Here is a 20,488-nt window from a genome sequence, read left to right as displayed (position 1 = left end):
TATCTAGCAATTAGAGAAATGCAAATCAAAACTACTCTAAGATTTCATCTCACTCCAGTCAGAATGGCAGCTATTATGCATACAAACAACAATAAGTGTTGGCGAGGATGTGGGGAAAAAGGCACACTCATACACTGCTGGTGGGACTGCAAACTGGTACGGCCAACATGGAAAGCAGTATGGAGATTTCTTGGAAAATTGGGAATGGAACCACCATTTGACTCAGCTATCCCTCTCCTCGGTCTATACCCAAAGGACTTAAAACAGCATACTACAGGGACACAGCCACATCAATGTTTATAGCAAGCACAATTCACAATAGCTGAACTGTGGAACAGAGCTAGATGCCCCTCAATAGACTCTACCATGCGGCCAGCGCAATGGTTTCATTAATGAGGTTCTTGGCATAAAAGTTAGCTAGCGAGATCGAAATAAAACACACAGACTCAGTTACCTCATTCTATGACCAGGTCCGAGACGGCTCCCCTCTCTGGCTCCCACCTCGAACCACCAGTAGGGCAGCAAGGATTACTCAGGGCTAGCAGGAGAGAGAGCGAGCGAGCACGCCAGGGAGTAGCCTTTTATTGGGGAACAAGAAATTCCGGGGAGAATTCCATCCAATGAAGGTTGAGGGGGGGCCGCACTCCAAGGTCAGGGTCAGTGATTGGGCCCCCAGGGTCAGTGGTCAGTCACACCCCCACACAGACGGGTTCTCTCATCAGGAGAGGGCCAGGAAAGTTCCGACACAGCCAGAACGCCTCAGACCCAAACCGGGAGTCGCCCAGTCACGTGTGAGAATGGCTCCCCACAATAGACGAATGGATTAAAAAAAATGTGCCATATATACACAATGGAATATTACTCAGCAATAAAAAAGAGAATAAAATCATGGCATTTGCAGGTAAATGGATGAAGTTGGAGAATATAATGCTAAGTGGAGTTGACCAATCCCCCCCCCCAAAAAAAAACAAACACCGAATGTTTTCTCTGATATAAGGAGGCTGATTCATAATGGGGTTGGGAGGGGGAGCTTAGGGAGGATTAGAGGAATCCTAGATAGAGCAAAAGGGTGAGAGGGGAAGGAGGGGGCACAAGGGTAAAAAAGATGGTGGAATGAGATGGGTATCATTACCCTAAGTATATGTATGAAGACACAAATGGTTTGTTTGAGTATACTTTCTATAAAACTAGAGATATGAAAAATTGTGCTCTATGTGTAATGAATTGTAATGCATTCTGCTGTCATATATAACAAATTAGAATTAGAAAGAAAAAAGAATAACTTCAATGCCAAATGATGTAAATTACTCAAAAATTTTAAATGTATATCACTCACCTTTGCTTTTAAAAGGTCAGACATTTCAGAATGGCTATTGTATGGCTTTTGCTGCAGTGGCTGTCTGTGTTTTACCCACTGGTCACCAGGAGAACCTTCAGGAAACAACTGCTGACTGTGGCGGAATTTGGTTCGACTACACCAAGATTTAAAAAATAAAAATCAGATGATAAAATTTTATTTATAATTTTTTAACACCTTGACAATCTGACTTATAGATTACATATTTCATTTTCTTATTTATTGTGCATCTCTCCCCAGCAAAATATAAGTTTGAGGAGGGTAAAGATTCTTGTCTGTTTGCCTATTATTTTATGTCCTGCCCCTAAAGAGATGCATGTTGTTGTTCAAAAACTTTCTTGAACAAATTATAACCTATTGTTTTTATCCCAGATTTTTCTAATTATCCATATCATCTCCTTCCTATAAGTATTATATCTTTAAAATATGAAGTAATTCTTTCTAAATTTAGTTGAAACAAAGTAAGTTAAAGAACTATACATGAACTTTTTCCTCTAATAGAACAGACAATTCAGATTCTTACTAGAAGGCTTCAAGTATGGAATTTTATTTACACAGGTCAGTTATGAACTTCACCCATGATACAAGAAGATCTGAGAAATAAAGCTATTTTCTAAAGCAAAAAATTCAGGGGCACAAGACAAAGGATGAGTAGATTAAATTAAGATCCCATGTCAAATTATACAAAAAAAAAAAATCTGATTCCTGAAATAACAATTTGCAATATCAGATAAAAAATATTATTATAAGACACATATAGTCACTGATGCCCAAAACCACATCACAGTAAGATTACTTCAGAATAATACTTAAATATTCTACTCCTTTTCCACTTAAGACCTACAATAAACCTTCAGTGTTTCTATCCTTTATTTAGATAAAATTGAGACATTTCCTCCAACACATCATCATAGGCATTAATCAGCATGCTAATTAATCAGCATTACCACTTCCATATGCAACCTGTATTTGGTTACAGATTGCTTTATCGTCTCTACCCCCTCAACAAGAACACAAACCCTAAAAGATTCTCCCAAAGATGACATACACACATTTTTAAAGAAACACTGTAACGTAACATTTCATAACTTTTTTAGTAATTTCTTTATTTCCTTTTAATACCAACTGTGTTCTTATTCCTTCCACAGTTTTACTTATTTCCAGTGGAATTTAATTTGGTAGTTATAATCATAGACTCTGAAAGGCAGAAACAATTCTTAAAGTATTTGGTCCAAGCTCTTGTCCTCATAAAACCCAGCTGAAATGAAGTGCTACATATTTGAAAAAAATACTAACTACAGATGTGGTTTACTCCTATTTTTTAATTTTTGAAGTTCTACAAAAATAAATCAGTACATGCAGATTACAGAAAAAGCAAAAATTGACTCCCTCTGAATTTAACAAAGGCAAAGTTATGACAATTTGATTGCAAAAATATATCCCTATTTAAGCAAGTTACTCCCAATTGACTATGATTGTGATCTGGATGCAATTAAGTTACAAGCAAGTAAATACTCTTCATGGTTCACATCCATGTAATAGTCTCTCTTAATAATACATAATTGATGCTAAGAAAGATGTTAAAAAAAAAAAGAAAGAAAAGAAAAGCAAGCAAGCCCAAGTCTCATTTCTATCCTTGAATCTATTCATCAGCATCCCGTCTCCCTATACAAAAACAGACCTCAACATAACCCCATTCAACCATCTTCAGAAACTCATTTCTAAAGTAGAACATGAACATACCATAAACACACACTTTTTTTTCTTTTTCTAGTGTTACATCTGTCCATCTAAAAAGCTGGTATCCTCTTGGGTGTTCTATTTAAAAATGTGCCTAAAGCTACTTTCCAACTTCAATTAACCTTTTTCATCTCATCAAAAATGCTTTAAGGGGTGGGATTGTGGCTCAGCTGTAGAGCACTTGCCTAGCACATACAAGTCTGATCCTCAGCACCACCTAAAAGTATAAATAAATAAAGGTATTGTGTCCAACTACAACAACAACAAAAGGCTTTAAAAATCTTCTATTATTGATGAGATCAGTAACAAAATAGTACCTGTAAGAAGGAATCTTATACCTCTACAAACTTTAGAATCAAAATGCTACTGTACTACAAACTCTCATGAATTTCATAAATATATTTCTTTACCTCAATTTTTCCACAGTGGGTTTAGCGGGTGTGCTACCAGCAGAGGAAAATCCATTATCACTATCTGAGGAATCCCCAAATCTTCGAGAAAGCCAGTCCCTTAATGGTCTATGGAAACATTAAAAAATTCACTTTTAAAACATTAAATATCAGAATCATGAAGATTGGTTTTATATTTCAACACATACGAACAAACCTGATAAAGGGAATGGCCATAAAAAATTTGTTAGGTGCCAAGCCAAGTTTGGATTTGGGGGTCATATCATTTCTATGACAGGGCAATTTCTCAATGGAGAACCACTCAATATTCTGAAAGCCAAAAAAAAAATTTTTCATTTAGTTAATTATTATCAATGACTTTCTAAAAGGAATTTCTCACATCATTCAATAGGATACTGTTCAGCAACATGCAAATATTCTCAACTGTTACATACCCGAATTTCTCTTCTGGTTTTTGGGTTAAATTTAGTGTCTTTTGGAATTCCTGGAATAATGTACAAACGAGCAAGTTGGTCATTGATCCGAAGTTCAATGTAATCATCCTTACAAATATAGTCTTTGATATCAAAACCAGTTTCTTCAAAGACCTAGAAATAAATTTGGATGAAATGTTCAATTTTAACTGTTATGACTCTAGTTCATCAAAATTTATTTCAAAGACAAAAATTCAGAAATATCCAGGTAATTAAAATGAAAAAACTAAAGAGAGAAGATTCAAAGTCTAGTTCTAGCTCTGCCTCTAATAAACTGATTATGGAAAAATCTATTTATTTTCTTAATCTATTAAATGAAGGCAGATGTTAGAATACATCAATGACTTTCAATCTGTAAAAAATACCTACTGGAGACCATATATAGATTTTATTTACAAAGTCCAAAAATTTGAACACATATCAAGCTACAAATACAACTATTTTTCAAACATGAAAGTTGAACTGTGATAGAAGCTCATTAAACAAACAGTTTCCAAAGGTAAAGCTACATTCACATTTGTATGCATGTATACCTGGTATTGGGGAAGAGATAGCATTTATGCAAAAGAAGTGAAAAGAACCATGAGAAGTATAAATGAACTCATACTAGGGAAGGTGGAAAGACCTACATGGTAACTAACAAGAGAAAGAGGGAAGAAATAAAAGGAACTGAATTAATGGTTCTAAAACTGCCTTGCCTTGACTATGCCTCAAAGGCTGAGGGAGTAGGAAAAAGAAAAACCAGGGGAATGGGAATTAATCTCGAGAATTAATGTTACATCTAAACCTTTCATTTTTCCTTTAACCAGAGATGGAAGTCATGCTTAGTCTGATTAACATACTGTAATTTGGTTTAAAATAAAAAATCATTACTTTATTCTAGCCTTAAGTCTCCATTTATTAACATCCACATTACTGAAAAAGTTTTTCCCCATTTGACCTCCAAAATCTACAAGGGGGCTTGTGCATTCTCAGAGGTTAGAAACGACAGTGAATCTTTGATGACAGAGCTCTTCCTCTTCTCTATAGTTTTAACACCTCCTAACAAATCAGAGAGACAGACTAAACACCAGCACAGCCCTCTTTTTCAAGGTACAGTTATGAAAGAGCTCCTTCTATCCAATCCTTTTGTCTTTTCCCTTTGTCTGATTAGTCATGTGTATTCTTTCTACTTTCCTCAGTAAGGGCACATCTATACTTCTCTCAGAAATGTGTGGTCTGGGACTTCCAATTAAACTCTCCAACACCCAAACCATTTGTATCATCATTTATGTATACTCATAAGCACGTTATACCTTTTGTTCTTAATTTTTTAAGAACTCAATGAATACGCTCACTTCAAAACTATCCTTTAGTAAAGACCTAGGAATAATAAATTTGGATGAAATTTTCAATTTTAGCTTTTAGACATCCAGTCCATTAAAATATATTTATCTCAAAGAAAAATTCAGAAAATGAGATTATTTGTATTTACTACTTCTAGAAATAAGACTAGATTCAGAAGTAGTATATGTTAAAAAATTGTTTTGTACAATTTGTTTTTGTACAAATTTGTTTCTCTATATGTAACACTGACATTGCAGGTAAATATAGAAACAGTCTAATGTAGAGCTTATTGCTGAAGTTCAAACATATTAAAACAATATACCTTTCCTAGCATAAAATTCTAAAGGCTTGGTGTTAGAGGTTTCGTTGTTTCTCACTTCCCCAAGTTTTAACATTTACACACTTAAAACAATGTAAGCAAACAGTAAATTATGTGGATTTGTTTCATGACTCATGCATGCTGTCTGAGCATTTCCATTAGAGCAAAAGAACAACCAGATGCTTTGGTTTTTTCCTTTACTTTGAAATTAAGGTCTAATCTATTGCTTGAGACAGAACTTAAAAATGTTTTGATGGGGTTAGGGGAACAGATGAGTGTCAGAGGGTAAGCTCAAGGCTCTGGGGTCAAACTCCCAACACCAACAAAACAAAACTCATTAAAATTAATCTTTATGGATTCTAATTACAACAAGACTAGTTTACCTAAAAGTTTACATGTCTATGATCATGAAATTATTTACATTTATAACAAGGCTAGTTACCTAAGAGTTTACATGTTAATGATCATGAAATTGTTTCTTTTCATCAATGATACACCATTAAGAGAATCAACAGGGAAAATATAAACCAAAAGGCACTTACAAGACACTCACATTCTGAATATATTAAAAATCTGTATATAACAAGAAGACAAGAAATCTGTCATTAAAGAAATGGGTACCACATAGATAGGTACTTAATGAATGAGACAATCAAACGATTAAGAACATGAAAAGGCATTCAATATCCTTAAACTTCAGGAAAATGCAAATTAAAGCCATAATGTTACACACCATTACAAAAAATTTAATTTGATAATTATATGTATAGGGCAGAATGCAGCACAACTAGAATTCTCCTACATTGCTGTTAGGAATGTAAATTGGTACAACCACTTAGAAAACTAGTAATAGCAGCCTCTCCGTGACTCAGCAAATCCAATGTTAAAGAAATACGGATTTATTTCCATTAAAGGACATGTATAACAATGTTATACAATGAATGTCACAGCATTTATTGTGGGGAGTGGGGAATTACTGAGGATGATACTCGGGGGCACCTAACACTGAGATACATCCTTGGCCCTTTTTGTTTTATTTTGAGACAGGGTCTTGTTAAATTGCTAAGGCTGGCCTCAAACCTATAACCCTCCTGCCTCATCCTCCAGAGCTGCTGAGATTACAGGCATATGCCACAGCACCCAGGTCTACAACAGTTCTATTTATAGTAGCAAAAACTGAAAACAATGCAATGCATAAAACAAAGAACTGTGATATATATGTACATTGGAATACACAGAACAATAAAAAGAAGCAAGTACTAAATACATGCAACAACAGGGAGATCTCTTGGAATTAAATTGAGCTGAAGAAGTCAAACACAAAATAAATACTGTTATGGTTTACATGTGAGCTGTCCCCATTTTAGAGGAGAAATGATTGGGTTTTGACAGTCTTGGCCCAAAGAGTGAATTAATCCCCTGATAGGGATTAACTGAGTGGTAACCATGGTTGGTTGGAAGAGGTGGGCACTGGGGTGTGGCTTTGGGGGTATATATTTTGTACCTGGTCAGTGGACTCTCTCTGCTTTCTGATCATGTTAGCTACTTCCATCTGCCATTCTCTTTCCGCGCTGCCATGCTCTTCTGCCATGATATCCTGCCTCAACTGGAGCCCCAAAGAATGGACCTCTGAAACCATGAGCCCCTAAATAAACTCTCCTCTACAATTGTTCTGGTCAGATTTTTTAGTCACAGCAACAACAACAACAACAACAACAACAAAAAGTGACTAAAACAAGTACCTACTGCAAAATTCTATCTGTATGAAGTTTAAGAGGAAGCAATGTAGAAGTCAAAACAGTGAGTCTTCAGGAAGTAAGGAATAAGTGGGTATTGAATGGGAAAGGTCAGGAAAGACTCCTCTGTGGTGCACCACTGGTGGTTTCACAAGAATATGCACATATAAAAATGATTTATCTGTTAACATTAGTGTAGTTCAGGTATTTTAGCTTCAAAACAAAAAGTTTTAAAAATACCTCATCTATGGTTCTTAATTTTTCTTTTTAATATATTTACCAGCTTGTTATTAAGGATACAGCTGAAGAGATGCATCTAGTGAGGTATGGGAGAAGGTATGCCATTCTTCAGGAAACTCTGTTTATTCAAGTACCCAGAAGCTCCAGTTTGCCTCTTTAGTTCCCTTTGAGTTATCAGAAATAATTATACACAACTAGTCATGTAAAGCTGTATAATAATTAGAAACTAAACTAAAAGTAAACTGTGTAATACAAAATCCTTTGTGGGCAGAGTTCTGTGATCTTTGTGTTACAAATACTATCTAACTGAATACATCATTAATTTAAAAAACAGTACAGAAGGAAGACTAAGGCACTACTTCAGATTAAAGGAAACTGAAGAGATAAATCAATTAAATGCAAATGTAATAAATGAAACTAAGTAGGATCTTGGATGGGTGAGAGGGTGGAAACTTTTAAAGGATCAAAATGAGTAATTAGTGGATTTGAATATGAAGTGTCCATTACATAACAGTACCATATCAATGTTAGATTCCTGAATTTGATAAATTACAGGGCCATTACCCCAAGAGAATTCCTTGTTCTTAAAAGTAGTTAGGAGCCAAGGGACATTAGGTATGCTATTTCCTCTTGAAGGATTCAGCAATAATAAAAACCATGCATATATTCAAAAGTAACAAAGTAAATATTGCAAAAAATTAACTAGTGGGCTGGGGATGTGGCTCAAGCGGTAGCGCGCTCGCCTGGCATGCGTGCGGCCTGGGTTTGATCCTCAACACCACATACAAACAAAGATGTGTGTCCGCTGAAAACTAAAAAATAAATATTAAAAAATTCTCTCTCTCTCACTCTTTCTAAAAAAAAAAAAAATTAGTGAACCTATTCTTTGTATTACTCTATTTTTCTCTATATTTGAACTCTCATTATTAATGCAGTTTTTATGGAGTCACATCTTACTAACATGTTTAGACCTTTCAGTAAATTCATTTAAATATGTACTATGTGCTTAGTAAGTCACAGGTACTATCCTAAGCACTGAACTCAGGGATGAATAAATCAAGCACTTCCCTTTAAAGAGTTCAGTCTAAAAACGAAAAACATAATTATAAATCAATGTTAATACAAAGAGGTAGGAGGAGGTTACCTAATAGCTTTGGGCAGAGTTGTCATGAATGACCTATTCTGCTGGATACACTGGAGCTAAGACTGAAAAGAGAATTGAAGTTTGCCAGGCAGATTTAAAGGAAGATATCCCATTTAAACATACAAATGGCTACAGCCAAGAATTACACAGGAAGAAGAGGTATAGGTCAACATGAAAATAGCCACCAGCACTCACACAGGGTGCTTCAAGCCCTATACAACCAAATTCAGAATAAAATGAAGGAGCCCAGAGAATTTCATCACAAAGAGAATTTCACTCCAGTACACTATTTTAAATTAAAAGCCCTTGCAGACCACGGGACACTGAAAAAGGCCTTATTCAATATTCCCTTATCTGCCTACAAAAACAGTCCCCCAAAACAACTGCCTTCAGTCCACTTCCTGTTCATTAATTGAATTCATATTCCACAAAGGGAGATTGAGGAACGGAATCACACCTTGAGAGGCTTTGTCACAAACTATGTTCACCTCCTTGGATCCATTAATTCTTCCAAAGAGAATCATTAATAAACGGCAGAGTTGTCTTGTCACATCTGTTCCTCCAAAAGATCATTTAGGTCCTCTGAAAGTCAACTGCATCTAAACCTTACAGAGTTAGTGTGGGTAATCACTCTATTGTGATTTCCCCCATGTACATTAAATAAATTTATATTTTTCTCCTGTTAAATCTGTTGTCAATTAATTCTAGTAAACTTTCAACGAGCAAAGGAGTTTTTCCTTCATCCCTACAAAAGCCAAAGACAAAACTTCTCCTTTATTCTATATGATAAAGACAATTTGCCTCCAAAATTACACATTTGTTCTCATCAAATATTTACCAAGAAGGCTGGGCTTGTGGCTCAGTGGTAGAGCACTTTCCTCGCATATGTGAGGCACTGGGTTCAATCTCTAGCACCACATAAAAACCAAATAAAGGTATTAAAAAAAAAATATTTACCAAGAAAAGATTTTAATGACTGACCTTATGTACAAATACTAAAGATTAAAAACTTAAACACCATAGATCCTGAAAATCAAAATCTATTCCTTCATTATGATACACAGTGCATTTTCCTGGAAATATGGAACAGTTTTAACTTAACAAATGTTATCAGATAGGGGCTGGGGATATATAGCTCAGTTGGCAGAGTGCTTGCCTCGCATGCACAAGGCCCCAGATTCAATTCCCAGCACCACACACACAAAAAAAGTTAAAATACCCACCTAAACAAAATGTTAAAAAACGTTACCCAAAGAAGCAACAGTGCAAAAAGACAATGAAATGCTCTGCCTATAATCTTTATCCTATAAGCCTACCACAAGAAAAGAAATTAGAGTTCCTCTATATAAATGCTATTAATTAATCTGTGTAAACGCAGTCAACTTCACTACAATACAAGATGTTGTTTTGCCAGGCTGGGGATGTGGCTCAAGCGGTAGCGCGCTCGCCAGGCATGCGTGCGGCCCAGGTTCGATCCTCAGCACCACATACAAACAAAGATGTTGTGTCCGCCGAGAACTAAAAAATAAATATTAAAAAAAAAATTCTCTCTCACTCTCTCTCTCACTCTCCTCTCTCACTCTCTCTTTAAAAAAAAAAAAAGATGTTGTTTTGCCAAATAATAAGCAAAATTATAAAATATTGAGACCACAAGTGAAGTGCCAAGTATTGTTTGCCTGTTCTCAAAAGCAATTAATGTTTTACCATAGTAACAAAAATACACTTGAGGTTATCCTAACACCTGTTTTCAACAATATCTAAAACATTATTTTCCTATTTCTGCCCTTATTCTACTTTCACTAAAACTGATCAGAAAGAACCCTATTAACAATGGTAAACCAAAAGTTAAGAGAAGATTGGGAACCACTATACATGACTGCCCTTAGCTTTTCACTGGTATTGATTCATACCTTTTTGAGAAGTTTGTTTGCCACCACTTCTTGAAGCTCAACCCACAAACAGAGCTCTCAAGAATGTTTCGAATTCTGCTACAGCATAACAAAACAACTGCACACTACCATATATAATGAAATACTGACATTAATAAAACTAGGAATGCTATAAAAACCCAAATAAAAACTTTACTATCAGGCTGGGGATGTAGCTCAACGTATAGAATACTTGCCTAGTAGTATGCGTGAAGCTCTAGGTTCAATCTCCGGCACCACACACATAAAAAAAACCCAAAACAACCAAAAAACTTTACTATCAACTTAAATAAGGATAAGCACCCTATGGTATCACTATATACCTTAAAAGCAAGGGAAAAGTGTTTTAAGACATCAAACTAAGAGTAATTGGTAGCTAGAAAATCAGGACAAAAATCTCTCCCTTCATATTAATATGAGTGAAAATTTAAAAAGTGAAGTATTAATAAACTATTATGAAGAATGGGTAACAATCTGGTTTTCAACTAAGATTTAATTAATGGTCTCCTGCTTTCAGACAGTGCTTCTTCTATTATACTATAGTACCACCAAGTGGCAGAAAGACATATTACATTTCTAACTGCTAGTTGAATATTTTTATCACTCAAAAATGGCAACTGTTATGGACTGAATTGCATCCTATCCACCCTCCCCCTGCCACCACCAAAAAAGGATTCACAGGTTGAATGTCTAACTCCCATTATGACTATAGTTAGAAGAACATAAAGGAGTCATAAAGGTTAAATAAGACACATACCAGTGTGATCCTAATTTGATAGGGCTGGTACCTTTATAAGTGGAAGATACACCAGAAGCATGTAAGCACACAACTGGGGAAAGACCATGTGAACACACAGCTAGAAAGTTACTGTCCACAAGCCAGAAGACAGCCCCCACCAGGAACCCAATCAATTGGCACCTTGATCTTGGATTCCCAGTCTCCACAACTGATGAGAAACAAATTTCTATGGCTTAAAACACCCAACCTGTGATATTATGATTGCTCAAACAATTAAAGCACTCCACCTTAATTCCCTAAAACTTTCTCTTTATATGAAAAATGTGACAATTTAAAAATCAGGGATGAAAGCAAGACCCAAAAAACTATAGATATTAAAGTAAAATATTTTCTGCCAAGTTCCTTTACAAGAGGATATGACTGAAATGGAGCAAACTGTGTTACGTGCATCTATGAATATGTCAAAATGAACCCCACTAGTATGTATAACTATAATGTTTTTTATTAAACATTTTAAAAGAGGAAAAAAAAAGACACAGGGAAACATTTTTTTCCCTTGAAATTAAGGGACTCTGACTCCTCAGAATGTCCGTGCTTCCCTCACAGAAAAACAAAATTCTCCAATGGGAAAAAACAAATTCATGTTCACCCAAACAAACAGGTAAATGCTAAAATATAGATAGATAGATAGATAGATAGATAGATAGATAGATAGATAGATAGATATTTTTAAAATAATTCCTTCTATTTTCATAAATATTTACCCATTTATAAATTACCCTGAGTAGCAATTATATTACAGTCACGAAGTATATGGACTCTAAAGCCATTATCAAGCTTTATATTCCTGTTGTGTTGCTTACTATCAGACCTTAGGCTTGTTACTTACCTGCTTTGTTTCTCAATTCCCACATCTCTAAAATGGAAATAACAGTCTCCTGTAACACAGGTTTAGTATCTCCTTTCTGAACTGCTTACAACCAAAAGTGTTTCAGATTTTGGAGTTTTCTGGATTAAGAACACTCAACTTTTCATTATCTTCCCTCCCAGAAGACTCGCCTTAGGTCCTATCATCCACCCTCTATTGTCCCAATTCTCATGCCTTAAGAATAAAGTTTATTTATTTTCTTACAAACTCTGATGAGTTATAATTATTACTAAAATTATTACTACATGGACAGAGAAATCTTTTATCTTAGTAACCCAGAGCAGAAAATTAAGATAAACCAAAAAGAAAACTGAATGCTTCAATTGACAAGTTAACTGCTCTTCTGTCTTTCCTTAAATATCCTATTTCTACATTGTTCTGATTCTTTACAATATGGTATACAAAACTTGTTGGGAGAAGGGTGCTAGCAAGGATGCATTAAATGCCTTGGGTATGGGGCAGTTCAGTTTTGCAAGCTGAGATAATTGATTTTCCCCATGTTCATCCAAGAAGATTCAATTATAGAAACTGCACCCAGTTGAACCTAAATTTCTGTCAATTCCAATTAATGGAATGTCTTTTCCAGAACTTGATGACTTCCTTGCTGGGTTAAGAGTAGTCTAACTATATGTACTTGACTGCAGATCAATTCCTCTAAGTAGTATATCACGGTACTTATTTTGTCCTTTCTTATGAGTAAGAGAACTACTAAGTTGGAGGATATAAAGAAACTGCTCCATTGTACCCCCATCACCTACAGAAAGCAAAGGAAAAGCTCTCAGGGGATGTGTTAACTTCCCACCTTCTCCCCAACAAGTTTTGGTTTTACAGGTTGTACATAAACCTTCACTTACTTGAATACAATCACTCTATCTATAAGCTGTAGAAATACTAACTTGCTTCAGACTGAATTTAAAATACACAGTATTTCTAATCATTCTTTTAATCCTGCTCCAAAGTAAATCCCACTAACAGTTTTTCTGTGGTAAATTAACCACTAGTAGTTTATAAGAATTTGAACTTTTATTCCTAACAGTTATATGCAAATTTAAACTAGGCAATATACACTACTACAAAACATATAAGCCAATGGCTTCTAATAAAACATGCCCCCAAATCCATATTACCATCTTAAAAAAAAAACCTCGAAATCACTATCACTTTAGTTTTTTTTCCTCAAGAATAATACTTCTAGTTATGAAAAACCCATGAGAGTGACTCTCCTTAATAAATTCATTTAGATGTGGCTAATAAATTCATTTGGATGTGGCACAGTGGTTGAGTGCCCCTGGGTTCAATTCCCAGTGCCAAATAAATAAATAAATAAATAAATAGATTCATTTTACAGAGGTTAAATGACTTCCCCAAAGACTCTAGTCTATTAAGTAACAAAGCCTATACCGAAATAAAAGTCTTTCTGCTCCTCAGCCAGTCTTCTTTCAATTATATCATATTTCCTTCAGGTCAACTTCTCAAATCTCAAGGATAAATTACACTGTGATAAAGAATAAAAAACTGGGGCTAGGGCTGTAGCTCAGTGGTGAACACTTGCCTAGCATGTGTGAGGCATTGAATTTGATTCTCAGCACCACATATAAATAAATAAAGTAAAGGTCCATGAACAACTAAAAATAAATAAATAAATAACTGGGTAGTACACAGTACTCAAGGTATAATTAACGCCAATGAATGATAATGACATTTGTTGATTAATTAAAGTTCAGAGACTACTATGGACTACAGCTAACTGGTAAAATAGAATTTTAAGTAAGAACAAATTTGAGATATCCATTCTAAACTTCAGGTCCTATAGACTAAGCTAGCTGGTGACAGACTTAAAAAAAAAAAAAAGGATAATTTGCAACAGGTTTTTGAGCAACAAATACAATTTCTTAGAAAACCCTGAATTGCACACTTGTCTAAAAGTTAAAATTATAAAACAAGACAAGGAATAATCAAAAAGTTTTACCAGTTGCCAATCCAATTGTTAAGTCAAAGATGGAAAATATATCATCATAAAGAAAGAAGCAAAAGAGATAAGTTTAAAAATAAACAATGAAAGAAAATGGAAACACATGAGAACAACAGAGAGATGCAGACAAAACAACTGCTGGTTATATCAAAAGTTAACTCATGTACTCAAGTTTTGGAAAGAGTATTAAGACTGTCCAAGAGTATCTCTAACAAAGCTTAAAAACATTTGGAAACTAAGAGCCAAATTTACTGTTTCAAACTTCAATAACTTACCTCTCTAGCAGCACAATCATGAGGAGCTTCTTCTTTATTTACTTTTCCTTTTGGAAATCCCCAGCCTGATTTTGCTAAGTACCCCTGAACCAGTAGTACCTACAATACAAGCAGAAATAAGAATCAAACTTACTCCCCCTTTTCTATGCTCTTTTCTAAAATCAAAGGTGATTTTCTATTAGCACCAATAATTTCATATAGCATTTCATTTGGTATAGGTATCTTCCATGAGTCTAAATATACTACTATTAGTGCAAAGGAAAGCATTGTATTTAAAAATATTTTTTTCAAAAATGAAATAACAATGTTCACTAAGCTATAATTGCAATAAGTACAAAATCTTAAAATACAGAATGTAGATAAAACATGGAAAATTTGGCCTTTCAAGTACTAAACATCTAAGATTCATTCATTCTTAATTCAGAATACTATATAACAAATGTTAATAAGCTAAAAACCAACAGTTGATGACCATTTCACTAAAAAAATCTTATTTTTATTACACTCACATTTTCAAGTGTCTCATCAAGAATAATTGCACCATATGTTGGTACTCCCATTTTATATTCCTTCCATTCATCCAAAATTTTTTCCACATCTTCACCTTGAGGCAGCAAAAATGGACAATGATTGAAGAGTATAAAAAAGTGTTAAGGAAGCTACTTCCTCCCTTAATACAGCTTGAGAAATTATTTACAGAAAGAGACCTATTTAAGTCAACTGTGTATTTTATATGAAATTACTCAAACCTTCACTTTAACCTTTTTTCCACATTTGTTTTCTCTTTAACAAATCACTGTTAATATCTCCATCTAGCCTAGAAAAAGTAAATTTTGAATACTTAAGAGTCCCAGATCCCTGAGTTAACACAAATGAACTTGGAATCCACATCTCAAATATTTATCACACCAGAGTCAACAGACACTGAAACTGACAGCAAGAAGCAGAAGCACAAGTACATTGCTAAAAGGAAGCAAGTACATGCACATTGCTAAAAGGAAGAAAGAGAAGGAAAAAATAAAGCAGTCAATTCTAAAAAGTAGAACTAGGATGTACACACTAATTTCTACTTTTCTATTTCTTAAACATATTATGTATTGATTTTATAATGAAAAATCATTTTAAAGATTTAGATTTACTAAGTATTATAGAGGAAGGTAAATCTGGGTATTAAGGAATGTATAGCAAGTTTCAAAAGAAACTTTGTATTAAGCTATCCTAAAATTGGACAATGTAAAGTACTAGGGGGGAAAAAGATCCAAAACCCCAAACCATGAAATGGTATGCTCAGCCTTCTGATATTCTGTGCCTTCAAAAGCCTCATCACTGTGATCCTCTTAATTACAAAAAGTGTGGTGAAAATTATAATTTATATTTAAGGATTCCCAAACCCTCTGTAAAAACTTGTTTTCTCTGTATTTTCAATTTAATGTTAATATAAAGACATATAGTATGAGCATATTTTCAATTATTCACAAGGCCACATATATGAAATACTAGCACTTAATTTCAGAGACCATACTTGTACTAGAACTACTTAAACTTACTGTGGGTTACTAAAAACAGAAGAAACTTAATATATATGCATTAGGATATAGAGAAAAGCCCAAATTGTACACGTGCATTAGGGTCAAAAGATATTTCAACATTAACACAGGAATTTTTGTAACAGACTAAGAAAAGGTAGTAGAATTGGTAGTATAAGAAATGTCAAACTCAAAAGAACCTTTAAGTAAGCATGTTAACATTAAACGAGATGTTTGGGCAAACATATAACATTAAATTCACTTAATTAAACTGGAATTTTATGAGTCCTACAATTTTGTATTGTAAAATATTCCTGGCTTTATAGCTCTAACAAGAACCAAAAAGGCCTTTGGCAAATCCCAAAGTCAACTATCCATGATAACACCAAAATGAAAAGATGGGCACAAAGCTAATCTCAATAAAATTATTCCCTTCTCTTGGGGAAGAAAAAAAAAAGATGAAAATTTGGATATAACATTAACCATCCCACAACACCTGTGGTTCCAGAGGGGCTTTCTAAAATTCTGAAAGGTATTTCCCAATAAAGGTCCTACTTTACATGTTTTGTAAAAGTCCTTATTTATGTATTACAAAGTCATCACAGATTTTTTAAAAATCTAACCAAAGCATAAATTTTGAATGATATTTTTTTCCAATTTAAACTTAACCATAGAGAAACTAATGTAAAAAGACCCTAAAAACATACATAACTTGCAGTGGTTATCTATAAGCAGGATACATATCCAGTTTTGTTGTTTTCTCTTCCTTTTCTCTATGCTGTTACTAGTACTTTTAAGGTACATCTATCTCCCCACAAGATGAAACTTCATCATAAAAATTATCTAACTTTTCTATCCATTAAATTTATTTAAAAAGAAAAACAAACTGGATGTAGTTGCACAAGCCTAGAGTCTCAGCTGTTGCGGAGGCTGAGAAGGATCATTTGAGAGCAGGAATCTGGAGACAGCAAGGTCCTGACTCAAATTTAAAAAAAAAAAGAAAAAAAGGATAAAAATATTAAATGAGAAATTAACCAACTAAGTTTGGAAACTATGTGCTTCGTTTTTCAATTTTTCCCTATTCCAACACCCTCACAAAAAAAACAAATTGACTGAACCAACTGACTACTATTCAAAATGCACTTGCCAATTACAGTTTAAAAGTATTTGCTAAAGATAGAGAACAGATCAGCAGCTGCCAGGATGTGAATGAATGGCATGGGGAGGGAAGAAGGGAATAAATTGGCTTTTTTCCCCCTTAGGGTGATAAAAATGCTCTGGAATTAGATAACAATGATCATTCCACATATCTATGACATACTAAGAACAACTAACTGTACACTTTTATAAAAGCAAATTTTGTTATGTGAATGATAATTTTTAAAAAGTCAAAAGCTAAAACAGAATGTTAATAACACCAACACTGAGAGACCCTTAGCTAAAGTAATCCCAGTCCCTTAGTATCAGCCATTTCTAATCACATCACTCTTCCACCATCTTATAAAAACACCTTATTTATGGGTTTACTTGCTTATGGTCTAAATGTCCCTTCCACCCTTAAATAAACACAACTTTCATGAAATCAAGAAGAAAAAAAGAAAGAAAATTATCTGTTAAGTTTTTGCCCAAGTCCATAATGAACAAGTAATAAAAAGACATCAATCTTCCCATAAATCTTTTACCCTCCTCATATTTAAAAAATATTACTTCAATTCAACCATGATAGCAGAAATTTGTATCATTTTTATTTGATAATACATTTAATTTGAAAAAGCTTAGAACATGCCATAATTGATAACCATCATTTCTAATTTTTTATTAAAATTCTTGACAATTGATTTCCTTAAGAGTCTTACATATTCATTACTGGACTACCCAGTACTTTGAAGAGAAGGACAGAGGGAAGTTAGACTGATGAAAGAATTCAAGCATCTTAAATATCCACACCACTGAGTGCTTATTGAAGAAAAGCCATAAGACTATAACCAATCTACAGAAGAGCAAACAGAGGTACAGAAGAGTCCCAAAATTTGCCCAAATATACACAGCTGGTTAATAGGAAAGACAGGATACTAACAGAGGGAACATGGCTGCAGAACTCATGATTATTAACTTGTATGGCACATAGTAAATATTCAGTAATTATTTAAAAAATTTCTAAATAAATTGGAAAAGTCATCTCTTTAAAGATTACCTAGTTAAATGATACAGTCAGAATCAGGTAAAAACAGATCAATTATAAAAATAGGCTGTTTACAAAAAAGCCAAAATTTATTTCCAATCAATGTACATTAAGGAGTCCTAATGTAGAAATAAGACTACTAAATTATGTCATACACACACACACAAAAACTTTTTTTGGCAACCCAGGGCCTCAATGATGCTAGGCAAGCCTTCTGCCATACAGCTACATCCCTAGGTATATTTGACAATATTTACAAGTCAAGGATTTGTTATCCAGTAAGTTAAAAGTCTCAAAGACAAGCAAAAGGAAATTTGTGCTGAAATATTTTATTAACAAGAATGAAAGACAGTCATATTAATGAAAAGGATATCAGCTTTTGCAAAGTCTCTTATCCCACACTGAGGTAATCCTGGTGTGTTCTGCATGTAGAAATCCAAGTAAAACCAATGGGCAAGTTCAATCTGAAAACACACTCGGATTGCATTGTCTCTTTCCTCGCTGGGAATATGCAAAATAAATCGGCTGTCAAAAACAAAACACAAAAAAAATTACATTTACACACTATAACAATTTATTTTAAACTATTTAATTGCTTCACCCCTGACCCACCAACTTAGAAAAGAGACCAAGAGCAGTCCTGTTCAAGGAAGCAAACAATATCTGGAAGAAATTACCATGGGGAAGATAAGTCTTAAAAAGGGAGACAAAGAGGAAGGAGATATCATAGGTAACTCACAAATTTAAGAGTTTATATATCTTCTGTTTACAAGATAGAAATCAACTTAAGAGCTATCAACAAATTAAAGTGAGCAAAGAAACAACTTTTACGATTTCTTCCCATATCTATGTAACATTTCCAAGAATATATGCAAATATATTCATATAATTCACTAAAAAGTATGTTTCATTATCTGTTTAATCTTCGCATGAAAACTAAAGGTCTTTTAAGAACCTTCCTTTCCAATTACAAAAGCTGTTTTGATTATAAAATGGTAAGGCCAATCTCCATTGATTTTTCTGTCTTTCCTCTGCCTGGCTGTTCCCAGATATGGGCAGTTCTATGAGGTATATATACAGCATGGTTTTCTAGCCTAAAACCAAACAGGGGAGCCAGGGAGCCCCAGGGAAAGCAAAAGTACTAGGGAGATAGCACTAGAGAGATAGTAGAGGGACAACAGCTCTAGAAAATGACCACTTAAAATTATTTATGAACTCTGGGGTTCAACCCTGATCTGTGCATGCTCAGATTAGAATATAAATAGTCCATTATAATTGTGGAAAACTGAACTATAAAAACAGACCACTGTTGGGCTGGGGATGTGGCTCAGGCGGTGGCGCGCTCGCCTGGCATGCGTGCGGCCGGGGTTCAATCCTCAGCACCACATACAAACAAAGATGTTGTGTCCGCCGAAAAAACTGAAAAATAAATATTTAAAAATCCTCTCTCTCCCTCCCTCCCTCCCTCTCTCTCTCTCCCTCTTTCAAAAAAAAAAAAAAAAAAAAAAAAGCAATGTGTCTATTTTCTTAGTTTGGGACATTTTCTATTGATTTCAATTATAGAAAACGAAGGATCAACTATTCTCACACTTCACACTCTTTCTCATCTTTCCATTCTTCCAACAAAATTATATCACAGTTTGGGTTAGTTTCTCAATGTTGGCACAACATTCTAAAGAAGGTAATTCTATTAAAGGGGGCTGCCCTGTGTGCTGTAGGATGGTCAGCAGCATCTGCAGCCTCTATCCTTTAGATCTTTTTAAAAATATATATATATATTTATTTTTTAGTTGTAGTTGAACACAACATCTTTATTTATTTTTATGTGATGCTGAGGATTAAACCCAGGGCCTAGCACATGCTAGGCGAGCACTCTACCGCTGAGCCACAACCCCAGCCCCTATCCTTTTAGATCTCAATAGAACTACCTGCCATGTTATGACAATCAAAAATATCTCCAAATACTACCAAGTGTTTCCTGAGAGGAACAAAATCACTCCCAGTTTATGATTACCGAGCTAGATGTGTTAAATAAAAATTACAGTATGATACTGGTTTGGACTAAGCTCTTACAGTAAACCCCAAATGGACAAGTTAAATTTCAAAAAGAAGTCAAGACAACTCAATCATTACCCGACCTTCCAAAAAATTAGGAGATAATAACCGATTTCCCAAGGGCCAAAGTCAATGACA

At 34.4% G+C, this 20,488-nt stretch overlaps 1 protein-coding gene across 3 annotated transcripts in view; it reads right to left on the bottom strand.

Annotated features, from left to right (window-relative positions):
• The window catches only part of DCP2 (decapping mRNA 2), a 51,504-nt gene that overhangs the window by 15,439 nt on the left and 15,577 nt on the right, over positions 1-20,488 (bottom strand). For all 3 annotated transcript variants that reach the window (XR_014020602.1, XM_081281794.1, XM_081281795.1), the window contains exons 2-8: positions 18,669-18,820; positions 15,097-15,224; positions 14,588-14,686; positions 3,942-4,094; positions 3,704-3,816; positions 3,508-3,615; positions 1,337-1,472 (exon numbers count right to left, since the gene is read on the bottom strand). Coding sequence is in view for 2 of the 3 variants with exons in the window: in XM_081281794.1 (XP_081137920.1) it covers positions 1,337-1,472; positions 3,508-3,615; positions 3,704-3,816; positions 3,942-4,094; positions 14,588-14,686; positions 15,097-15,224; positions 18,669-18,820 (889 nt within the window). In the remaining variant the exon portion in view is untranslated. The remainder of the gene's footprint in view (positions 1-1,336; positions 1,473-3,507; positions 3,616-3,703; positions 3,817-3,941; positions 4,095-14,587; positions 14,687-15,096; positions 15,225-18,668; positions 18,821-20,488) is intronic.

Source organism: Spermophilus citellus (genome assembly GCF_964194105.1).
Source record: "Spermophilus citellus genome assembly, chromosome: 1".
Classification (NCBI taxonomy): Eukaryota; Metazoa; Chordata; class Mammalia; order Rodentia; family Sciuridae; genus Spermophilus; species Spermophilus citellus.
Note: the sequence above shows the minus strand (reverse complement) of the source record. Positions and strands in the feature narration are given on the sequence as shown.